The sequence below is a fragment of the Vitis riparia genome, chromosome 2 (genome assembly GCF_004353265.1).
Source record: "Vitis riparia cultivar Riparia Gloire de Montpellier isolate 1030 chromosome 2, EGFV_Vit.rip_1.0, whole genome shotgun sequence".
Classification (NCBI taxonomy): Eukaryota; Viridiplantae; Streptophyta; class Magnoliopsida; order Vitales; family Vitaceae; genus Vitis; species Vitis riparia.
The window spans coordinates 19,194,480-19,220,461 of record NC_048432.1 but is presented as its reverse complement, the minus strand read 5'-3'; the positions used below and the strand labels follow the sequence as shown (position 1 = coordinate 19,220,461).

At 37.7% G+C, this 25,982-nt stretch overlaps 1 protein-coding gene across 3 annotated transcripts; it reads right to left on the bottom strand.

Annotated features, from left to right (window-relative positions):
* Positions 1-1,865: 1,865 nt before the first annotated feature.
* LOC117931001 (E4 SUMO-protein ligase PIAL1-like) lies at positions 1,866-25,885 on the bottom strand. Of its 3 annotated transcripts, none has more exons than XM_034851843.1 (16): positions 25,584-25,885; positions 24,123-24,195; positions 21,376-21,441; positions 17,042-17,107; positions 16,806-16,888; positions 16,634-16,685; positions 16,466-16,537; positions 16,142-16,209; positions 16,007-16,055; positions 15,801-15,885; positions 15,606-15,707; positions 15,378-15,429; positions 5,228-5,279; positions 4,401-4,517; positions 3,440-4,327; positions 1,866-3,120 (listed from the first exon to the last, which is right to left on the bottom strand). In XM_034851843.1, the coding sequence occupies exons 1-16, from the start codon at positions 25,868-25,870 to the stop codon at positions 2,389-2,391; spliced, it is 2,844 nt and encodes a 947-aa protein (XP_034707734.1). In that variant the 5' UTR covers positions 25,871-25,885; the 3' UTR covers positions 1,866-2,388. The 3 variants fall into 3 exon arrangements, with proteins under 3 accessions (XP_034707734.1, XP_034707741.1, XP_034707748.1); XM_034851850.1 differs by lacking the exon at positions 25,584-25,885 and adding an exon at positions 23,428-23,685 and having other exon boundaries at positions 24,123-24,198; XM_034851857.1 differs by lacking the exon at positions 25,584-25,885 and adding an exon at positions 23,428-23,643 and having other exon boundaries at positions 24,123-24,183.
* Positions 25,886-25,982: the final 97 nt, after the last annotated feature.

Genomic DNA, 25,982 nt, shown 5'->3' with positions numbered 1-25,982 from the left:
AAGGAATAAACACTAATGACAGATCACTTGAATGATTTTCAAAGTATTGTTAATCAATTGGTTGCTATGAAAATGGTTATGGGTGATGAGATGCAAGCATCTTTGTTGTTGTGTTCATTGCCAAACAGTTGAGAAACTTTTGTTGGAATTATTAGAAAATTTGTTTCGAATGATGCATTGTCCATGGAACTTGTGAAAGGAAATTTGTTCAATGAAAAGACAAGAAGGAAGGGTTATAACACAGAAAATGCACAGACCCTCATCACATAAAGTAGAAGAAGAAACAATGATAAATGACAAAAAGGTCATGACAAGTTTGAGGGAAGGCCCCAATCCAAAGGTAAAATCAAATGTTTCCATTGTGGAAAAGAGGGACATATGAAAAGGAATTGTCGAATTTGGAAAAGGGAATAGAATAGAATAGGCAGAATCAAGAAAAATAAGATGAAAAGAATACCATAGCCTCTATATCCAACAGTGATGAAGTTTTAGTGCTCTCAAATGAGTGTTTACATGTAGATGAGTAAGGAGTTGAGTGGATTGCATCTACATTTCTAAGGGAACAAAAAAAGGTTGAAATCTAAGTATTGGCAATGAAAATAGTGGGTAAAAACTCTCAAGTTGAATGGGAATGTGAAGCATGTAATTGTGCCATTTTAAACTGAAACCTTTTGATCAAATGGTATAGAGAATTGCATTCTACAAGGCCTCGGCATGAAAGATTGCATTTTTATTGATCTGTGTCTATCACTAAGACTACTACTGCCTGTCCGAAGCAAAACTTCCTAAAACGCCTGAGTTGCATGTTTGTTCTCGAGGATAATGCAACTGAATTTTCAATTTTGTTTCATTTTATAAAAGGGGAAGTAACAGAAAGAACGTTAGGGCTCTTCATGTTTTCTGAAATTTGTCTCTAAGTTGAATCAAAAAACTGTTTTTGGTATTGTAATGTATTTCACTAGTTATTTTTTAAACCGTTTTTCAAAAAACAAAAAAATAAAAAACTGATGTGAATGAATAAATTTTAGCTGTATTTAAAAATAAATTTTATATTTTGATTTTGTAGATTTTATTTCTATAATGTTATTTAAACTTAATTCAAATCTTATTAAAAATTAAAAAAATAATTTTTTTAGTTGTAAATAAATTAAAAAAATAAATACTTTCTAATAATTTATGAATATTAATATTGTAATAAAATCATAAGTTATATTTTTTTTATTGAAAAATAATGTTATTTTAATATATTATGGATATAACTGATTTTTTTTTGTTAGAAGTGAATAATAATAATAATTTAAACATAATAATGGTTAATAAATTTTTATTTTTAAATGTATAAATAAGTATAGATTTATTATTCAATTATAAGATATAGAATTTTGAACTAAGTTTGATTCAATTTGTAACTAAATTGGATTAATTTTTTAATTTTAAATTATTCTTAAAAATTGATAATTTTAGTAAAATAATCTGAAACATTAATTAAGTTAAATTTAATTTAGAGTTTATTTACCTTTTGAGAAAATTTGGAAAAGGAGAAACATTATCTAATAATTTTTAAGATTATTTTTTAATTTCAAATTATTTTTAAAAATTATTAGGCTTATTAATAAATATAATATATCAAGTTTCAGTTGATTTAAAATATATACCTATGTTATTTTGAACTAGTTTTAATTTCCTCATTTTTAATAATAATTACATTGTTTTTAAAATTCCAAATTACTATTTTAAAATTGGTAAACTTGTTAAAGAATCCAGCCTATTGATTTTTTATTTGATTTAGAGTTTATTTTGTAAAATGAGAAAATTAAAAAATAAATATGATTTAATATATGAAAAAAGAGGAACAATAATCATTGTAATCCAATTTGCGTATAAATTAATGATGAGGAAAACATCCGCAATAGGCAAATAAATACTCATGGTCATACAACTCATACCACGCTCTGTGCTAAACATTCAGAAATGATGCTAAAAAGCACTCTTTTAAGTATTCATGTAACTTTTACGAATCACAAACCAAAGCTCCATCTATATAAATCCATCCCATTCCTATGTCAAACATCATACCCCTGAAAAACTAGAGGCTTAAACAAGATTTTCATGCTATCTGCAAAATTACTATACTCCTGCTGTGTCATCCAAGTATCGACCGCCTACAGAAAATCCTCTAAACGGCCAACTCACAAGTTAAAAAGAAATCCGTATACGAACTACCTCTACAACCATAGCTAAACGTACGTGTAAAGGAACCAAACCCAAAATATATCACTGGCTCCAAGGTGACAGCTTTACAGGCGACCGTTGGGTACAAAATTGGCCATAATATATACAGCCTTACCAAATGAACCCCCCATCCATCCACATGACCACAAGTCTATGTCAATGCAACCCCAGAGACCTCTCAGGAAGAATACCCGAGCCTCCAGTTGTACTAGCCGGTTGGGTCATTGGATAATTAGGCGCTTGAGGAACAAGGGGAGTCCTGATATTGGTGAGGAGTGCTTGCAAGTGGGGTGGAAAACCAGGTGGAGGAGAAGTGATAGGCGTGGGTGGTCTTGTAGATTGAGTCGGTTGTGTAGGCTGAATCACTAGCTGGTTAAGAGCAGAATTGTAAGCCCGGCCAACAAGGCTTCCACGCATTAGCCCTGTAGGGCGCCAGTTCTGCTCTGATGCCAAATCCACCAAGCTTTCAGGTCTTGAGACTGCTTGCACCATTCCTTCTATGTTACCTCTCTGCTCCCCTGCTGGTGACCTACCCCCATTGGCATTTACAGGAAAAGCAGAGCCTGTTCTGGATGTTTGATTTTGAACAGGCAATGGCATTCGGGTCATCTGGGCAGCTCGCTGAGCTGCAACCATAGGCTGAGCATTTTGGCTGATTCCAGTGCCAACTGCATGGGTAGCACGACCTTGGGCACCTCCTTGCTGAACTTGGGACCGTGAGTGATGATGAGCAGATGATCTCATTAGGTTTGAATGTGTCCTGGCCTGAGGAGATTGTTGTTGTTGTAAAGTCTGGGGTTCGGTTGGAAGCCCAGTTGAAGTTCTGTAAGCACCTGGACCAGGACGTTGACTTGTAGTTGGATGGCCAGCAACCTGTTGGTTCCAGTTCTGCAAGGGAAAAACAACAAAATCAAAAATAAAAATGTTAAAATCTTGCAAAATTCATGGTACGAGGAAAAAACTGTTTTCAGATTGCAGGTCTGTAAAACAGATCTTATTTGCCAATGTACAAAAGAGAAAACCAAGAGGTTCAAACAAGCATAAAGCAAGGATATCCATGTTCCAAAATCAACCTAACTGCCTATCCATCCCTACAAAGTCTACTTGTGGCCCAGGAGTTTCCAACTAGGGTAGTATTGCAGCCACCTGATCGCCATATATAAAATACAGGAAACACAGGAAAAGAGATGCTGAAAATAAATAGAACCTGTGACATTGAGTGATGCTGTAATGCAGATGCACTGATGTCTGATATCTGAACTGGGTTGAAAATTGATCTCGAGAACTGCTGTGGCCTTTCCATGTCACTACCAACAGTATTGGGTCCATTGGGTACCATCGAAATCAAAGTTGTTCTTGATCTATGATGTGGACCGGATGTTTGGGTCTGAGCTGGAAGGGCTTGAACCGCTATTGGAGTTCTGGTTATATGTCTGGGAATTGTTGGAAACCTTCCATATTCATTGCTGACAATTGAATGCCCAAATTGTGCCTGCTGTAACTGCAAACTATCGGGAATAGGCAACTGATCATGCAGAGTAGAGGTTGTCAGATGAGTATTCCCACGAATATCCTCAGTTCCTCGATTAAGTGCAGGAGAAATAGCATCAGTTAACACTGGAGGCAGCAAAAAATTGGTAGGAGAGGGCTGAGAAGTGCCACCAATAAATTGGGCATCTGACCGGGCACTATGGGTTGAAGACCCATAAGTTGACAAAAGAATTCCAGAACAAAAGCCATCCTGTACTCGAGAAACAGCATTTTGATTAACTTCAGTTGCATTGTTCAATTCTGGTGCCATAGTCTGCTTTGTAGTAATGGAATGACCTTGAATATTAGACTGGAAGGGTTTCCTATCTTCGATTTCACAAGCATCAAAAGCATTCATCTCATCATCCCCCTCAGTAAGATCCCAAACATTAGGAGAGGCATTTGAGAAGCTGGTAGATCCTTGCAAGTCAGGCCCTTTTTGTTGGGAATTGAGGGTTCTAACACATGGTTGGTCTACATGGTCATTGCTTTCCAAGATGGCCTTCCATGATCCATCTGCAGAGATAATCACATCAGCAACATTCTCTCCCACCTCTTTCAGGACCTGAGAAGAATGTATTGATTTATTCAAATGCAAAAAGACATTGCAAGAAAAAAGAAAATGTACAGCTACTTGCCTTGACCATATTTTGATCAATACGAATGTCAGTGTAGCAGACATACTGGTTACAGTGTGGGCACCGCCATGATGGTCTTCTTGAATTTATTTCCACAAAGTTTCCAAAATCAAAACACTACAGCAAAACAAAAATCAAATAAAAAAGGTCAAGGATCATGGAATTAAAAAGGCAGGAGAAAATGATTAGAAACTGAAAAGGGAAAATCACTCTTCATTGGAACCACAACTGAATTCCAAATTTAATTAAATTTCCAAGGGTTTTTAGAATATTGTGACTTGATCATTTGAAATTCAAATTGTGAAAAACTAGACATTCCATGTAAAATATACTGAAATTGCTAATATTTCATTGAAATGTTAGGAATCTACCTGAATTTGTTGAGAATAAACTCATGCAAAATAAATCAAAAAAACACTAACACCTTGAATAAAGTTTACCAAAAATAAAGACAACAAATCTTTAAAAACAGAAACACATAGTATGAGTAGCCAATAACCAGCACCATTTGAGATAGAACCCTAGAGATTATCAGGCTACAAATCAAACTAAACGAAGACTGACATAATTAACACATTTCAACAGTGAATTAATATAATGAATCAAGGAACAACTTGTAAACCACAGATTTTATTTATGGTAAAATACTGCAATATGATTTATCTGAAAACTACCAGTGTACAGTGACCACATATAGGGCCTACAAACAGGTGGTAACATTCTTCTCTATTAGATTCATATATAAACTGCCAAGATACTCCATCCCAGCATCCCTAGAAGGGACTGAACTTCTTTTTAATGTGTGCAGTACAGTATGTAGCACTCACCTGCAGATGTTTACATGAATGTCCTTTGACAGGAACTTTAATACGAGTACGGCTGTTTAAAATCAAGACATGAAGCAATTAGCATAAATCAATGTGATTTGAATAATCCAAGGACAAGCTTCAACATGATGCAACTGAATTTTTGCGATGTTTGTCATGGAAAACAGATTAGACAATGAAGAAGATTACATTGCACAAAAAACAACTAATTATCAACCCTAGCACAAGCCTACCCACAGGAAAAAAAAAGAAAATACAATGCTGGATGGACATTCAAAAATATTACCATTTGGATGGAATTATTAATTAAGGAATAAATTCAACCTTAGCTGTCAGCTCATAAATTTTATTGTGGAAATATGGGATTATGATTTGTAATTAAGTGCCAAGATTAGAAGGATTGTGTTAGGATACTTTCTATTTTATGGATGAGAGAATCTCTCCTAATTAGTTATTGTTTCCTTAGAGATAGTGATTGTGCATATTATATGGCTTAGATTAGGAATCCCACTTGTATATATATAGGTCCTTTGTATTCAGTTTTGACACAGAAAAAAAGAAGAATATTTTCTTCATGGTATCAGAGCATTCAGATCTGAACCACGTATAAAAAAAAAAAAATCATCTTTTTCCATGGAGAGCAGAACGGAAGGATCAAACTCGGAGGTGACGTCCAGACCTGAAGCAGTTCACTCCGGCAGTGCCAGCACCACAGACGGCATCATTCTTCCCATAACAGGTCATAAACTCAATGGGCAGAATTTTATTCAATGGGCTCAATCTGTTCGGATCTTCATCTGCGGGAAAGGTAAGGAAGAATACCTTACGGAAGCCATTGTTCAGCCGAAGGAAGATGATCCAGGATACCGAACCTGGAAATTGGAAAATAGTATGGTGATGTCTTGGTTAATTAACTCTATGACCAATGACATAGGAGAAAACTTCATGTATTATGGCACAGCAAAGGAGATATGGGATGCAGCTAGAGAGACCTACTCCAACATCGATAATACCTCGGCGATTTTCGAAATCAAGAGTATTCTCCAGGATCTTCGACAAGGAGATTCAACTGTTACCGAATATTTTAATATCCTTACACGGTATTGGCAACAACTCGATATTTATGAAGAATTGGTTTGGAAGTGTCCCGAAGATGGACTCCTATACAAGAAGGTCATTGAAAAGGAACGCATCTACAAATTTTTACTTGGCCTTAATAAGAATTTAGATGAGGTACGTGGAAGAGTTCTAAGTATTAAGCCATTACCTAGTGTTAGGGAAGTTTTTTCTGAAATTCGCAGAGAGGAAAGCAGACAAAAAGTGATGTTGGGAACCCAAAATTCCTCCAAAAATCTTGAGAACTCAGCCCTAGTTGCACGAGGAACCCAATCCAACAACAACAACCACCAAACGAAGAAGAATCGTCCATGGTGCGACCATTGTAGAAAACCTGGACACACGAAAGAGACTTGCTGGCATCTACACGGTAAACCTGCTGATTGGAAACCTTCTCGGCCACAGCAAACAGAGAAGGCCGGGGTTACACCGCTACAGCCGAAGAAGACACATCTGGCACTAGCTCAAATCCTGGACCGTTTAGCAAAGAGCAATTGGAGGCACTACAGAAAATGTTCCAACAGACTCTTCAATCAACTGGAACAACTATTGGTACCGCATCTGTAGCCCAGAAAGGTATTTTTTCCCATGCCCTAAATGTTAGACAGGAAAATCACACTACATGGATAGTGGACTCAGGAGCTTCAGATCACATGACTGGGAATCTCATGGTTTTTCATGAATATACTCCTTGCCATATCAATTCCTCTGTTCGAATTGCCGATGGAACCCTTTCTAGGGTATTCGGCACAGGTTCAGTTATTATTTCCAAGGATATTACTCTTCACTCCGTGCTCTATGTTCCGAAATTGGATTGCAACCTATTGTCTATAAGTAGACTAACACAGGATCTTAATTGTGTTACTAAATTCCTTCCTCACATGTGTGAATTTCAGGCCTTGAACTCTGGGAAGAGGATTGGCAATGCTGAGGTGCGTGCTGGACTTTACCTTCTGAGAGCTGAGGAAATTCGAAGGCTACCAATGAAGACTGCTTGTGTAGTTTCCAACCCTAGTACCAAGACGGATAGTATTGTTATGTTATGGCACTACCGATTAGGTCACCCAAATTTTTCCTATCTTGAAAAACTATATCCATCATTATTCAATAAAAATTCCAAAAATTTTCAATGCGAAATAAGTCAATTGTCCAAACATACTCGCAACTCCTATTCCATTCAACCATACAAACCATCTCATCCTTTTTCCTTGATTCACAGTGATGTTTGGGGGGCCTCTAGAATCAACAACATTACAGGTTCTAGATGGTTTGTCACCTTTGTTGATGACCACACTCGAGTGACTTGGGTATTCCTTATGAAGAAGAAATCAGAAGTGAGGGAAATATTTGAAAACTTCAACAACATGGTTCAAACGCAGTTTCAGGCAAAAATTCAAGTCCTTCGGACAGATAATGCTCGAGAATACTATCACAACACTCTTGGGTCATATCTTCTGGAGAATGGCATCGTACATCAAAGCTCGTGCATTGATACTCCACAGCAAAATGGAGTTGCAGAAAGGAAAAATAGACATTTGATGGAGGTTGCACGATCCCTCATGATAGCTTCAAACGTGCCTAAACAATTATGGGGTGAAGCTGTACTCACAGCAACCTACTTGATCAACCGAATGCCTTCTAGGATTCTTCAATTTAAAACCCCGTGTCAAATCCTCCTCGCTGCATATCCATCCGCTCGAATAATCTCGTCTATCCCAATCAAAGTCTTTGGTTGTGCTGCTTTCGTTCACATCCATAAGTCCCTACGTAGTAAACTTGATCCGACAGCCACTAAATGCATCTTTCTCGGGTACTCACCAAACCAAAAAGGATACAAGTGCTACTCTCCAACAACCAAGAAATTCTACATTTCCATGGATGTCACTTTCTTCGAAAATCAACCCTTCTACCCCAAAATTGCAATTCAGGGGGAGAACTGGTCCACAGATGAATTCCAATTCTGGGAAACCGAAATCAGCACTACTTCTCCTTTGAGTTCATCACTGCCTCCTCAAACAGATACTACTCTTTCTGTCCCCGAAAACAATTCCTTGGATGTCCCTTCTGTCATACCTGAGTCAACTACACAAGGCAGTAAAGAGGTAATAGTTTATTCTAGAAAAAATTTAAAGGAAAAGCCTGAGAAACCTCCTCAAAAGGAGCCCGAGGACAGCACTTCACCTGAGCAGAACCAAGAATTGGACCAGGATCCAAGCAACCCAAACTCACAACCAGGTAACACAATTTATGATCTAAATTCCAATAATGACCTTGATGATCTTGATCAACCCATTGCTTTAAGGAAAGGTGTAAGATCCTGCACTCAGCATCCAATCAGTAATCATGTGTCCTATGGAAAGCTTTCACAGAATTTCCAAGCGTTCATCACTTCTCTTGAAGATGATCGTATCCCATCCAACATCCAAGAAGCACTTCAACAACCTGAATGGAAGACTGCTGTTCAGGAAGAAATACAAGCATTAGAGAAAAATGGGACATGGGAAATCTCAGAATTACCAGAGGGTAAGAGGCCTGTTGGATGCAAGTGGATATTTACCGTGAAGCACAATCCAGATGGAAGTATAAACAGGTTCAAGGCTCGACTAGTAGCTAAAGGATTTACTCAATCCTATGGCATTGATTATGAAGAGACATTTGCACCAGTAGCAAAGCTCAACTCCATCAGAGTGTTATTGTCAGTTGCAGTAAATTTGGACTGGAATCTGCACCAACTTGATGTCAAAAATGCATTTCTCAACGGAGAACTAGAAGAGGAAGTCTACATGAAGATTCCACCTAGTATGGAAACTCCAAAAAATTCAGGAAAAGTGTGTAAACTGAGAAAGTCCCTATACGGTCTAAAACAGTCACCTAGGGCCTGGTTTGATCGACTGACTAGAGTTGTGAAAAAACATGGGTTCATCCAATGTCAAGCAGATCACACACTGTTTATGAAGCACTCTAAGGAAGGTGAAATGACTTTGTTCATTGTCTATGTTGATGATATTATAATTACCGGAGACGATGAAGAAGGGATAGGGAATCTCAAGAAGCTGCTAGCAAGAGAATTTGAAATCAAAGATCTTGGACAACTCAGATACTTTCTTGGCATGGAAATTGGCAGAACTAAGGAGGGAATTGTGGTCACGCAAAGGAAGTATGTCCTTGATCTACTTCAGGAGACTGGAATGCTAGGTTGTAAGCCAGTGGACACGCCTATGGATCCTATTGGTAAGATTGATAAAGATAATGACAGTCATCCAACTGACAAAGACAGGTACCAGAGGTTAGTAGGAAAGTTGATCTACTTAACTCACACAAGGCCTGATATTGGTTTCGCTGTGAGCATGGTAAGCCGCTACATGAACAATCCCACTGAAAGACACATGAAATCCGTATACAGAATTTTACAGTACCTTAAAAAGAGCCCGGGTAGAGGACTCTACTTCAAGAAAACCTCAAGTAGGGAAGTTGAGGTATTCACAGATGCTGATTGGGCAGGATCCTTGACAGATCGGAGGTCAACTACTGGGTATTGTTCCTATGTGTGGGGAAACTTGGTGACTTGGAGAAGCAAGAAGCAGTCCGTAGTGGCGAGAAGCAGTGCAGAGGCAGAATTCAGGGCAATGGCTCATGGGATATGTGAAGGAATGTGGCTCCAAAGAATACTCAAGGAACTTGGAATTATATCAAACTCCACTATGACAGTTTTGTGTGATAACAAGGCTACCATAAGTATTGCAAAGAATCCAGTTCAACACGACAGAACCAAGCACGTGGAGATAGACCGTCACTTCATCAAGGAGAAACTTGAAGGGGGAACAATCAGACTTATGTATATTCCTTCAAGTCGTCAAACAGCAGACATTCTGACAAAAGCACTTCCAAAGGCCACCTACGAAAACATGAAAAGCAAGTTGGGAATGCTAGACATCTACCACCCAACTTGAGGGGGAGTGTGGAAATATGGGATTATGATTTGTAATTAAGTGCCAAGATTAGAAGGATTGTGTTAGGATACTTTCTATTTTATGGATGAGAGAATCTCTCCTAATTAGTTATTGTTTCCTTAGTGAAGAATTTCTGAATTCCTTTATTGATTCTTTAGGTACACACCATACACATATATATACACAACTGACTGAATAAGAAAAAATCAATCTAGCTTGATTCTCTCCTAAAATTAGGAAACTGAATCATCCTAAATGATCTCTCCTTCTTTATTCCTAAAATACTTTCCTAAATTAAAAAACCCTAACTTTGAATGCCAAATTTCAACACTCCCCCTCAAGCTGGAGAATATATATCATATAATCCCAGCTTGCAAGTTAAGTCTTCAAAGTTAGGCCTAGGTAAAGCTTTGGTGAGGATGTCTGCGGTTTGGTGCTTGGTAGGAACATAGTTCAATCTAACCGTCTCACTAGTCACCTTCTCTGTGATGAAGTGTCTGTCAATCTCAATGTGCTTGGTCCTGTCATGATGCACGGGGTTCTTTGCTATGCTTATAGCTGCCTGATTATCACACATCATCAGAATTGGAGATGAACTCGTTTGCCCCAGTTCACTAAGAACCCTTTTTATCCAAATCCCTTCACAGATTCCCTGTGCAAGAGCTCTGTACTCAGCTTCTGCACTACTTCTGGCTACAACTGATTGCTTCTTACTCCTCCAGGTAACAAGATTTCCCCAGACAAAAGAACAATATCCAGAAGTAGACCGCCTGTCAATGATGTTTCCTGCCCAATCCGCATCTGAGTATACTTCAGTGTCACGGTTCTCTGTCTTTCTGAAGAATAGACCTTTCCCTGGTGTCATTTTTAAATATCTAAGAATCCTGTAGACTGCTTCCATGTGTTCCTCAGTGGGGCTGTGCATGAATTGACTTACAGCACTCACTGCAAAGCCAATATCTGGCCGAGTGTGTGAGAGATAAATCAAGCGCCCGACGAGCCGCTGATATCTCCCCCTATCTACCGGTGTACTTTCTTTCTCGATACCAAGTTTCTTCTGACTATCCATAGGAGTATCAATTGGTTTGCATCCAAGCATACCGGTCTCCTTAAGAAGATCGAGTATGTATTTTCTTTGAGAGACTACAATTCCCTTCCTTGATCTAGCCACTTCCATACCAAGGAAAATTTCAAATTTCCAAGGTCTTTAACTTCAAACTCCTCTGACAAATACTTCTTCAAATTCTGTAATTCCTCCATATCATTTTCTTTCTACTTTCTTCACGCCTAACCTCTGAAAAAGCCTCCCTGAGACTTGGCAGGGGTTTAATGCCCATGATTCGGCCTCTAACATCATCCAATTCCCTGTTTAGTCCTAGGAAAAACTTGAACAGTCTCTTTTGTTCCACAATTTTCCTGTATGTTGCTGCATCATCAGGACATTTCCATGAGTGAGTCTCGAATAAGTCAAGGTGCTGCCAATACCTTGTGAGTGTGTTGTAATACTGAGTAACTGTCTGCTCTCCTTGGCGGAAGTCATGTAGGGCTGATTCAACCTGAAAAAGTTCTGAAATATTTTCAGAACTTGAGTAAGTTTCTTTGGCTGCATCCCATATGTCCTTTGCAGTCCTAAACAACAAGAAATTTTCACCTATGTCATTATTCATGGAATTGATAAGCCATGACATGATCATGCTATTTTCAATCTTCCACTTCCTGAAACCCGGTTCTGTAGTTTCTGGCATGACTGCTTCTCCAGTGAGGTACTCATCCTTTCCTTTACCGCAAATGAACAGCAACACAGATTGTGACCACTGTAAGTAGTTATGGCCATTTAATTTGTGTCCTGTGATGAGAATAGGAGAGGAATCACTACCACCAAGGTTTGGAATTTCAGATCTGCCTCCTAATTCTGGTGACGTGACGCTGGATACTTGTGATGATGCCATTCCGTATTTCGTCATGGACCGGAAAGGTAGAAGAACACTTCCCAAGGCACGTGCAGGGATTGGAGTTGAGGAAAAATAGCCGGAGGACGTCGGAAAAGCTGATCGGAGGGCTCGCGGAGGCAAAAAGACCCAAAAGAGGCACGTGCAGGGCTTGGATGGCAGAAACAGGTACGTAGGGTGGCTGGTCGGCGTCAGGCGAGCTTGGAGTAGGAAGCGCGTCGCCGGAAAGTGGCTCACGCGCCCTCACGCGCCGGCGCGTGAGATGCAGTCGCCGGCCGGAAAAACGCGCGTGGGAGGCGCGTGGATGGTTTTTTGGCTCCGGTGTTTTTGGAAAAGTTGTAGATCTCTTCCAGACGCTCCTTGTGGTGTGAAAAAAACCGTCGCCGGAAAAGTTCGCCGGCGGTGAATGTTTTTCTGACGACGATTCGACCGACCGGAAAGCGTTTTCCCCCTTGGCTCTGAGAACAGGGACTGATGACCGGAATGAGAGATGGTCGGATTGAGAGATGGCCAGAGAGATTTGGCCGGAATGAATGATGGCCTGAATACGAGGTGACCAGAAGGGATTAGGGTTTCAGAAAAACTGGCTCTGATACCATGAAGAATTTCTGAATTCCTTTATTGATTCTTTAGGTACACACCATACACATATATATACACAACTGACTGAATAAGAAAAAATCAATCTAGCTTGATTCTCTCCTAAAATTAGGAAACTGAATCATCCTAAATGATCTCTCCTTCTTTATTCCTAAAATACTTTCCTAAATTAAAAAACCCTAACTTTGAATGCCAAATTTCAACACTTAGAGATAGTGATTGTGCATATTATATGGCTTAGATTAGGAATCCCACTTGTATATATATAGGTCCTTTGTATTCAGTTTTGACACAGAAAAAAAGAAGAATATTTTCTTCAATTACATACAGTTATCTTATTTTCATGTAGTATGCATACACATGAATCACATAAATATTGCAAAAACAAAGTTAAAACAATATATAATCAATTTCATGGAGGATACTAAAGATAAAAAAGGCTATAGCCAAATACAATATACCATATATGTAATTGAATGCAAGCGTCTGATAAAATTAACTTAACAAACAGGACATTTTGTTACTCTTGGTAAATCCTCCCTCCTCCCCAATCTCTTCTGCCTTTTCATTTGTTTACAACATCTCAACTTAGTCCAACCCTGTTTAAATTGTGATGGCATCAAGGAAGTCCATGGATGAGGACCTGTTGGTCAAATTTCAATTAAGATCACTATTAAGTAGTAACGTCACCTGTAAGGTATTGTTAATTCACATCAGGGGCTTAGAGAGAATAAAAGCTATTTCCTGGCCTTTTTGGTAAAGCCTACTAGATTCCAGAAGCATCTTTAGCCATTATGGCCAGTAACTTGAGACCCTGAGGCTGAAGGTGACGGTAAAAGCTACCACCAACATGACCACAAGAATGGTTGTAGATTGTAGCTAGCATAATGTCACAGGATGCTTCAAATGACCCTCCCCATGGGCTTATATAGAACCCAGGAAGCTTCTGGAGACTCCTAGAGTCATCTACACTAAACCATTAGTGGGAAGAGTATGGAAGGTTCTAAAGATGTCTAGAGAAGTCCACACATCTCTACACTATAGTGGAAGGCATGAGAGGAGTCTAGGGCTTTCTAGATAATTCTAGAGATTTCTTGTACATAAGGTTGCACATAGATTATGTAGGGAGTTCTAGAATATTCTTGATTTGTAAGGAACCATCCAAGGTTCCAGAGAGTTCCATTGGTGCCTATAAATAGGTGAAGCCCTCATTTGGCCAAGGCACCACCCAAATCACTTCCTAACCAAGCAAGTGAGCTTCCAAACACTTGTAAAGGTTTGCTTGAGTTAGTGAAAGCTTTCATTCTTTAAAGAGTTAGCTACTAAGCTTCTTAAGCTTTTGAGTCGCGAGTGTCTTAGCCGAGCAAGCTAAGCATTGGGGAGCAAGGCTGACTTAGCAAGATCAAGCGTCTTGACTTGCTTAAGTGCCGCACGAGCTTAGTGAACGACTAAGTCCGTGACAATAAGGTGAGCTTCGTGCATATTGAGACACCGCATTGCCACCCTCCAGGAGGAATGAACCCTTTTCAGAGCACTTAAAGACCTCGGGATACTGTTTTTATTATAGCAAGCATCACCAGAGATTGGAAGGGTGTTTAGAAATTATTATTATTATACCATACTTAGAGCATCTTCTAAACCAGAGGGAAATGGTATAGCTATCGAGCCAGAGATTCAAGCTCTTTAGAAGGCTAATAAAAAGCCAAAGTTTTTTATATTTTCAAACTTATTGGTTGAGAGTGACTCCATTATTGTCATTCCATGGGTGTCGAGAGGGAAAGAGGTCCATGGAAATATAATGGATGCATCCAGCAATTTATTGACGTTGTGAGCAACTTGAGATGTCATCATTTAGCCAAGCAAGGGGCTACACACAATATTTGTTGTCAGAGACTTTTTACCCTCTTAAATGTAGAGGGGCCTTGGATTGTACGCTGTTTTGGTTTCCTCCATAGATGTGCAATTTGTTTTGCTTTCTTTTGGATGTAGAGGCATACTTTTTTAACAGTTTTATGCACGTCTTAGAAGGATTTCCAACCCTTCATTGTATTCACAATTCTTATTCAATGCAATGGATTATCTTGTTATTTTATTGGGAAAAAAAAAAAGGTTATCACCAAACTCAAGTTGCACCCATTATTAGTGCATTATATGGCTTTCCTTCTATTGTTTGCTTAAGAAGGTAGAGTCTGACAATCAACGGTTGAAATGTATTACACTGTTTTGGATTTTCTACTAGATGTTGTGACATATTAAGCCCCCCACCCCCCCCCCCCCAAAAAAAAAAAATATAAAACAATAAAATAAAATAGATCACTCTTTTGTTTAGTTAAGGCATTAATAAGTTTGGAAAAATATGTTTGAGCCTATAATAAGGACTAAGGAAGAAAATTGAGAAGTTTTATAACCTATTAAAATTTAATTAAACAACCTCATTTTGTATTCACCTTGGGAAACCAATGAATAGGAATTGACCATGGACTTGAAAAATTTAATGTAATATAAAAATTGTAAGCAACAGATGGCATGCCATACCTTATGGGGCAATTCAGTGATATTCGTGATGGTCCCTCAACTATCTCATTATCTATTATTCAGAAGGATAAACAACCGCTTAGCCATATATTTTACATATCAAATGCATGAATTAGCTAATGGTTCAAAGAGAAGCCAAATATATTGCAAAGCACCAGAAAATAATTATGAGTGAGAAATCAACAAAGCAAAATGGTATATTTTTTTTCCCTCCCTTCATGGGCATACCTGAATGCAGCATAGCAACAGCAGGCTGAACATAATCTTGCAACACTGGATTGTCAGGGGATGATATCACAGCCATAAAGGCAATGGCTAAGATATAATGACCTTTACAATGATTAGAGATTCTGTCAATAGGTGGATGAATTTCAAACAACAGAACAGGTATTGTTAGACATATAAGGCCCTGTTCAAACATACCATTGAACTGGCCCACAGCTTGAAGAAGATTCGTTCCATACTTTAGCATTGGAGTTACATTTGTTGGAATCTGTGGTCCACTGTCCTGATAAAAAGGACAAAATATGTCATGAAAACAAAGAGAAAAAAAGCCTCAGTTATAATTTCCATCCACCAGCATAGCAGATTTTTCTATCATATCAAATAGCAAGAGGAAGTACACAAACCATGAAAACATTTGTCCTTCTCTCTACTCCCTTTCCATTTAACAGAAAGCTATAAAAATTAAAACAAAATGAAAAGTAGTCAGTATGAATTTATTAGAACAATTTACTCAGTTAAACAGGGGAAATGAGTCATACTTCACTTGAGGAGGAGTAATAATACATGAAGAAGTCTCTATATTATCTGTTTGAGCAACAAATAATCTCTGCAGGCAAAATAAAAAAGTAAGTAGAATAATTCATGTAATGTTAAAATTTCCAACTTCTTTAGAAAAACATGAAATCAAATAGAAAAGCAAGAAATCAATCACAAGCATATCATTGCAGGTAGAAGAAGAAGGGAGATCGTAAGAAACACATAACATGGTTTACATTCCCATTCAAATAAAACATTGAGTTAGTTAGGACAAGAATTGGCCATAATATTAGTTTGTGAAACCTGAATTGGTAAGAGATGCTTACTATTTTTTCTTGGGAAGAAAATTTTGTACTCTTTGAGATATGAAAATCGACCAAAAATGTTCCATAGCCAGGCTATAGTACAAATAAAAATAAACAATTAGATTAAAAATTTTGCAATTTCAACATAAAAAATAAAGTAGTTAAGAAAAAAGGGAATATGAAACTCACCTTCACTTCACGAGAAGCAAGTATCTGGCGCATTTTCATTCGTGGATAGAATCTGCACAGAGACAGAGTAGTGCAACATCCAACCATATTAAAACATTCCAAGGCATATCACGAAAAGGTGGTTTGATCTGATAATGAAGTAGCCAAAGGAAAGCACAACAGAAGTTCCTACCTGGTCATAATTTTTGAAATAGTGGGGTGGAAGGAAATTGGTTCAGTATTATTATCTCCCAGATTGCAGAAGTTGCTACCTATCTATATATGCAGAAGAAAAATTGTCAGGTAAAAAGAACAAGCTCTAATAAAACTGAAGAGAGAACTGTAAGAAGAAACTGGCACTATAAAGCTTGTAATAGAAAACTAGCCCTAAAAAAAATGACAAACATGCAGAGAAAGTTGTTGGCAAACCTCATTTACAAGAGTCAGAAGCTCTTCAGTATCCTTTTCTGTAAACCATCCAACCTTACAAGCATTCTACCATATAAAGCAAAAAGTTAAGAGAAATTTCAACCTGAAAAGGTCATAATGTTTAATTTCAATTTATTCTTAGAAACATGTTTTAGGGTAAAATGGAGAAACAAAAATAAATGTTTTAACTCCCCAAGGGTCTCTGTTCAACAGAAAAGACAAGAAAATCAGAAAGAAAAAAAGGACCTGGTGTATAAGAGAATGAACCTAATAGTGAAGAAACATGAAAAGAACTATATATAATCCCAATATTCTTTTTGATAGGTAATAAGAGAGAATATATTAAAAGTGCCAAAAAAGCACCTGAGTGTACACATGAAGCATACAAAGAGTGCCAATGATAAAAGAAAAGTGACAACAAAATATATATGTCTTTTTAGTGGAATATTGGAATTATATTTATATAACTATGTAATTCCAATATTCCATGGCAAAGACATGAATAAGTTATCTGTAGGAGATTCCCCCTACTTGTTTGTGATTGCTATGGAGGCCCTTAGTAGATTGCTCTTGAAATCTTGGGATGGTGGTTTTATTTCAGGAATCAAGGTTGGGGGAAGAGGGGGTGGGGGCGAAGCGATCTCTCATCTCCTTTAGGCAAATGACACCATTGTTTTTTGTGAGGCCTCTCAAGAGCAAGTCACTTTCTTGTGTTGGCTTCTCATGTGGTTCGAGGCCATGTTGGGGTTGAAGATTAACTTGGAAAAAAATGAGATGATTCTAGTTGGAGAGGTGGACAATGTGGAAGATTTGGCTTGCGAAATTGGGTGCAAGGTGGGAAAGTTGCCTTATTCTTACCTAGGGCTTCCCTTGGGGGCTTCTTACAAGTCGGTGGCAATTTGGGATGGGGTTGAAGAATAGTTTCATAAGAGACTTCCACTATGGAAGTGACAATACCTCTCAAAAGGGGGTAGACTTATTTTATTTCACAGTACTCTTGCCAATTCATTGATCTTTTTTATATCGTTGTTCACCATCCCAAGAATTGTTAGGTTGAGATTAGAGAAGATTCAAAGGGATTTTCTTTAAGGGGAAGGGGCCTTAGAGAACAAAATGCACCTAGCCAAGTGGTCTTCTGTTTGCAAAGCAAAATCGAAAGGAAGACTAGGTGTTCGTTCTCTTTCTTTGCTTAATAAGGCCCTTCTCTTTGCAAATGATATTGGAGCTTCTCTAGTGAAAAAGATTCGTTGTGGAAGAAAATCATGAAGGAAAATTTGGAGAGGAAGAAGGGGATTGGAGGTCAGGATTGATCAGAGAGCCCTATGGGGTTGAGGTTTGGAAAGAGATTGGGAAGCAGTGGGAGTTTTTTAATACGAAGATTTCCTTCAAGGTGGGTAATGAGAGTAGAGTGAAGTTTTGGAAAGATAGATGGTGCGGTGAGCAACCCTTATGTGAGATTTTCCTTTCCTTGTTTACTCTTTCTAGTTCAAAGGAGGCATGGGTAGCTGATTTCTAGGAGCAAAGTGGGGAAAGAGGAAATTGGAACTTTCATTTTATTAGGAATCTAAACGATTGGGAGTTGGTTGTTATGGAGAGGTTTCTTTCTAAGCTCCAAGGACAGACAGTGAAGATGGAGGAAGAGGATAGAGTAGTGTGGAAGGAAGATAACAAAGGGGTCTTCTTTGTTAGAGGGCTTTACTCTTTGTTGGAGATAGATTATACCACCCCTTTTCCTCTAAAGATAATTTGGAACCCATGGATCCCTATGAAGGTGGGTTTCTTTACTCGGAAGGCTTGTTGGGGAAAGGTTTTGGTGTTGAATCTACTTCAAAGAAGAGTATGGAAGTTGGCTAACAGGTGTGTTTTGTGCAAAGAGGAGTTGGAGTCCATTGATCATATCCTCCATTGTGGCAAAGCGAGAATTTTATAGCAGTCGGTGTTCTCCATTTTTGGTGTTTCGTGGGTATTATCTAAGTCAGTTAGGGAGACTCTCCTAGGGTAACATGGCTCTTTTGTAGATAAAAGGCGTATTAAGGCTTGGAGAGCCGCTCTTCCTTGCATTTTCTGGACAATCTGAAAGGAAAGAAATAGGAGATCTATTGATTGTAAGGAAATGTCTGATCAAAGGCTAAAGAATATTTTCCTTAACAATCTCTCTATGTGGGTTAAGGTGTATATAGGCGGTGGGTATATGAATATGGTTGACTTCTTAAGATTGGTTGGAGCCTAGATGAGGGAGGGAGAATTTTTTGTGTGTTCCCTCTTTCCTATTTTTTGCCAAGTGTACTTTGTATACATCTTGTGTACTTTTGTGCGCTTTTAGCACTTTTTAATACACTCTCTTATAAATAAAAAAAATTATCTGCAGGAGAAAAAAAGAAAGAAAGAAAGAAGAAGAAAGAGAGAGAGAAAGGAAGGGAGGGAGGGAGGAAAGAAAACAGAAGGATTGCAGAAGAAAGAGCCTTAAAATATCGTTTAAAACTTCACTAAGTTGTCCCACTAATTCTACAAATATTTGTTTGGAACTCTTCAGTCCTCACAAACTAAAATAGACGTGTAACAAAACATTTATGACCAGCATAAACCTAATAACCTTGCCAGATGTATTTGATAGATAACCTGGATACAAGTAAAAGGTAGAACCGGAATCCCTCTGAGAAACAAGCCCAGAAGAAAATGAATAAATGCCACAAATTTTATATATCACTACCTTATTCCCATTAACAGAAGAAGTCATTTAGGTCAATTGTTAAAACCAAGCTGACTCGGTGTAGCAAATTCATTTCCTAAAAGTATCCTCATATAGTATTGATGTCCATACCACTGACAGTTGCACAGGTGGTTGGAAGACCAACTGGTGATTAGACACTAAGACATCTAACACGTCTATAATTCAATTTCTTTTATGCTGATCAAAAAAATAATTCAATTTCTTTTATTATTTCTTCGTGAATGCATCATGCATGCACCATAGCTAGTCCATTTTCAAAAGAAAACAGAAGCAACATAATTTGACGTAGTAACAGTTTTGGTTCAATTATCATAATCCTTCTCTTCAACTTTAGACAAAACCAAATGCACCACCACCAAGACAAAACTAGAAGTGAGAAGATGCAACCCTATTTTACTTTTTTTTTTTTTTGATAGATAAACAGCAGAATATATTAAAGAAGGCTGAAAAGTCGCATGTATACAGGGGGTATACACAAAAGCCCAAGAAGATAGGCTGCCACAACCTCACACACCCTCAAGTGGCCGCAAGCCACTCCAAAAAGCCTAAAAGAGAATAGGTATCCTCACCAATGTACACCCTAGCCCAACTCCACAAGTTACATACAAAAAAATTCTTGAATTTTTGAATATCTAAAGACCCTCCCCTAAAAGCTAACCGATTCCTTTCCTTCCACACCGTCCAAAATATACACAACGGAATGGAATTCCAGGTATTTTTTCTTTTTTTTCCCACAAAAGAGCCCCTCCAACTAAGAAGCACATCTATAACTGATTTTGGGAACACCCACTGGACTCCAAAAATGGCGAGTGCAATCTCCCAAAGAGTCTTAACCACTATACAATGAACTAGAATATGGTCCGCATTTTCCTCTTCACAGCCGCACAAAAAACACCGGTTAGGGAGCTGCCACCCCCTTCTTTGAAGCTTATCCAAGGTGAGGATCTTCCCCCACGAAGCTTCCCAAGCAAAAAAAGACACTTTTGTTGGAACCTTATCCAACCAAATGCGTCTGTTCGGAAAGGCACAGGCTGAGGACCCCACCAGCAATTTGTAGGCCCCCTTAGCCCCAAAAACACCATTGCCTTCCCCTTTCCATCTCACAGCATCCTCCTCAGTAGAAGTTCTGAAATCCCTCAGCAGAGTCAGCATATTTCCTATCTGGTCCAGCTCCCAATCATTGAAATCTCTAACCAATCTAAGATTCCAACCTCCTTGCCCCATGCTAGAGTCCCACACTTCACTTACTTTGGCATTCCTATTCCCTGCCAAGGTAAATAGCTGTGGGAAAGTTTGAGAGAGCGCCTCATTACCACACCACTTATCCGTCCAGAAAAGCACTCTGGTCCCCTTCCCTACCTTAAAATCAATACTCTCCCAACACCAATCAGCTTCCTTCATGATCTCCTTCCACAATCCCACTCCATAAGGCCCACCAACTTCCTTAGTCCTCCACCCACACCCCTCTTGACCATACTTTACCCCTATCACCATTTTCCAAAGGTTTTCTTTCTCATAGGCATCCCTATTTTACTTTGATTTGGATATATATATATATATATATATAATAAAATAAATGAAGAAGTTTGCATTCAGGATGTACCTTTACAGAGACCATTAGCACCATTATACCCCCAAGTAGAAACAAATCATTTCTACGTTGACATATCTGCACAGCAAATGAAAGTGGATATAAAAATGACAGCCTCTTTCAGAACACTTTTTCATACACAATCAAATATGCAGATAAAAGAAAAAAAAACCTAACAAGTTTTTCAAGTGACAAATATTTCAAAGAAAATCAAATGATTAATAACACCATCCAAGAAGAAACTGCAGTTAGTGCATAACGTAGAGGGGTGGGCCTTATCTAGCTTTACACATCAAAAAAGAAACAAATAATGTGATTGGTTGGGATACACACCCAACAAACTCACAGGAATGTACAAACATGAGAAGCTTGGGAAGCATGATCCACAAAAAAGATGTTTATGTCAGTGATATTCAACCATTTGCTAATTATTCAGCAATCAAGATATCCTTTATAAGAATGATGAAAGAGCAGAAATTTAAATTTCACCTAATTTACTATTTGAGAAAAGGGGATAAAAAAGGATTTGAATGAAATATCAAGGGAATATTATACAGAGAAAATATCAAGGAAACCAAATGGCTGCAAGTGCAAAACATTTCCTCTCACATCTTACCCAGAAGATGCTTCAGTGACAAGTCAGTATGATTGCAATATCATGTTATCATTTATACCCTTTCAAAGCCACATGAGACAGGGAAAACAAATTGCGCACTTCCATGAATTGTCATTTAAGCATATTAATAATAATATACTATATAGCAACGCATGATTATTATCATTGCTGCTCAGTCACAGATGAGATCATTCAACACTAGTTTGTGGAAAAAAGAAACTATGCTCATGGTTGTGGAGTATACACTGTTTTCAGAGCCATAATCGACAAATTATAAAATATCTCTAGGACGAGAGCCTAACCACATGAGAAAATCCCATCAAGTAGCTCTGTGATATACATGTACACACATGATAACACATTCCTCACAATGTGTTACATCCTGTCTTGCTTATTAATAGTGGGAATGAGAACATAACGTATACAAGGGAATTATGAATGACTAAAATGGACCAAGGCCAGATGGAACATTTGTATGCTCTAACATAAAACTACACATAATATCAGGGATATTGAATAGGAGTCCCAGTTGCATCATATTCAAGGCCATAACTTTTCAGATGACTAGAACACAAAAGAAACTTGACCTTATATGTTAATTCCAAATCCAATGTAATATTCATCGTAACTCCCCCAATCCAATGGTGCGCTTTTGGCACTTTTAATGCATCTCTTGTTTACCTACCAATATATATATATATATATATATATATATATATATATATATATAGCGAGAGAGAGAGAGAGGGAGAGAGAAATGAGGGGGAATAGCTATGGTTGTGATCTCTTTCATAACTTATTTTCCCAAAAAGCTCTATTATGAAAACCTATCATTCAAAACAACAAAGAAAAAAGAATGGTCGAAACTGTAATTTTATAGCCCAAATTAAATAAAACAGTATCATAAACTCTCTCCACATGTTCCTGTCTCTCAACTTCTCAAGCACCTCATACTCTCCCTTTCCCACATATAAATAACAATTACATAAAAATCAAAAACTTCCAAAAACATGGTAATAGCTGCTAACTACTGAAATAATTTAGTGCCTCCATCTCATGACTTCTCTCCTTTCTCCATTCTTTACTTCCCGACATCTATTTCTTAGTTTTTGAAAGGGATGGCTTTTATTACTTCAACTTGAACCAAGTATTCAAACAAGGTTTTTCTTATTTATATTGAAGTTAGATTATTTATGCTATTTATAATAAATTTTCTTAATGCTGTTTCATTTCTAAAAGAAAAGGAAATTTAGTGGTTATCTTTCAGCTTTCTTCCATCAAATTTTAAGATTTTTCATTTTGGAATTAATATTAATTTCATACATACATTCATAATTTTATATGGTGAAATGTCATATTTGACACACCACATTGAACATGCATATTGGCCACTCTTACATCAAGCTTAAATAAAATGTCCAAAAACCAAAAGATGCCATGACTTTTACATGTGCCCATGTCTTGGATTTTCCACTTTGGAACTGCATGCGTTGTTTGCCTGGGAAGCGTTTTGTGTAATAATGCTTATGGTTGACTAGCTCATAGGGAGGGGTTGCCATTTTGTAAATAGGTACTGCTAGCACGAGAATAGAGAAGAGAGCCACATCCTAATCCAGTGTGTAAAGCCTTGAATGCTTTGAAGCCACCTGCTTTCTTTGTTTGAGCTGCAGTGAGTGTTTCCAAGAACTGTTGGAAGTAGCTTTTAGCTGGGTACAATAAAGATGTTACTAAAGGTGCAATAATGCGTAAAGACGGGCCATTATTTGTCTATTTTTGGTGTATTCGGGGTAGCACAATGACAGAACTGTCAGAACAGAGGAGCAATCAGATGAGGTGGTGAAAGAGTTCTTCTGAAAATATTTTTTGATTGGTCTAGAACTGTTGAGATTTTGACATATCAGTTTTTTATTTTGTTAATGGGTTGGGTCAAGGCTAGGGAGCACCCTTTTTTGTTGGGCGATCTTTAATCAAATTGCATATCATTTTCCTATATATATAAGAAATTAAAAATTATTTCAATACGAAATTTGAAAGGGTGGCTAAGTCTTATTATTTCTTACGTATCACCATCAAAATAGTATATTGGGAAGTGAATTCATGAAAAATCCAGAACTAGATATCCATATAGCATGAATGAATTTACCTGTTTTAATAGTAAAGGTAAATCTTGAACCCTAGCTGGAACCTCAGCATTTGCAAGTGAATAATCAATACCCCTGAATTTATCAAAGTAAATATAGTCAAGTATGGCAAACAAATAGGTATACAGAATAATTGCTAGCTGAAGTTATGTCCTAAAAGGATAAAATAATACGGGCTGTAAAATACAATCATACAACTACATAAGACCAAGGGCAATATCAAAGTTACATTACTAACTCATAATATTAAAATAGGTCTGTCTCTCCCTACATGCCCAGATACATATAGAACCCAAACAAAAACTACAAAAATATATAGGGCTGTAGACAATGCCAGCTCCACCTTAAGGCAATTAAGGCAGTTGCCTGAGATCTCATTACCTTATTTTTTTAATTCTAGATTTTCCTTTTTCTTTTTTTAATTGAAGACGTCACTAAATGTCGACCAGAGAATTAAGCAATGGAATCCAAAGCTTGTCCCTGTTATTGTTTAGATTCTTCTCTGTCATTTAATGCATTACCAAATACCATCTAGATAATCATGCATTGAGATTCAAAATCCATGACAATTGATTCGTGGTGTATAGAAAGGCTGTCATAATTGATAAGATGTTTCTTCTTCCAGATGCTTCTATTTCTTTTTCCTCTCTAACAAGCTTCTTCTTTTTCCAAATTTTTTTCCTTCTTAACAAGCATGAACTCACCTTTTTTTCCCCATTTGTTCAATCAAACTTACTTCATGAGAAATGAGAATTTTTTTTAGAAAGGACAAGATGAATTCAGAAACAAAATGAGCTTTCAGATTACAGATCCAAAGCCTCCTATAACATACAATCAATAATCTCAAACTAGTAACAACCTAACCAGACATAACCAGCGTATCTTACCCAACCCTAGCTCTAGTTCACGGTCAAAACAAACATTAATCACCTTATCCAGATTTTACAATGTAAAGGTTATGCCCATATATTCTCCGAATTACACTAATCAACCAACTGAGAAATCACAGGAAAAAGAAGATAGACCAGTTCTAAGATGCCAGATTTTCATTACATCAACGACTTTTCAGGAACCAAAAATGAGAGCATAAACAAAAAACCACAGCGAAATTCATCATTAAATTCATTTAAAATCACTAAAGCAGACCGATAAATCAAAACCAAACTTCAGACAAGAACACGCGAAATCAAAAACGGAGAAGTAAAATGAAAAATAAAATAAAATAAAATAAAGATACACCCGATAGGGATTAACATTTCCTTGGGTTACAGACAAAACCAAGGAAAAGAACAAAAAAAAAAAAAAATCTAAATCTAGAAATCGAAACAGCAACATTAGGCTTTCTTAACGGTATGCCTTTTGCATCATCCACTAAAACATTGGATTCGAAACCTCCACTCAAATATTCTCAGCAACCAATCAGAGCATTGAATGAATGAAACAAAGAATTCAGAAAACAAAACCTGGCGAGTGAGAGGCAGAGATTGTGAAACTCCTCGGTGCTCCGCTGGCCGTCGAGGATTCGGTGACCAGAGCGAACGTGCATAGCTAGTCGCTCGAGAACGGCGGTGAGTCGGAAGGAGTTGGCCAAGGACGCCGAATAGCTCGTACTGGTAGTTTCAACTCCGGCGATGTTCGACACTGACGTCGGCAGAGAAATCGTCGCGCCGGTCATCCGAGAGGCGTCTTTCAGCAATCCAGAACATACCGCGCAACGAAGGCCTCTTGGTTCACGATATTTTCTTTCCATTTTTTTTATTTTTTTTAATATATAGGCGCGAGAATTATTTTATTTTTTGTAAATGAATGGGCCTTGTTTTGAATTTAATTACGAGAATGCCTCTGATTTTGCTGTTAGAAGG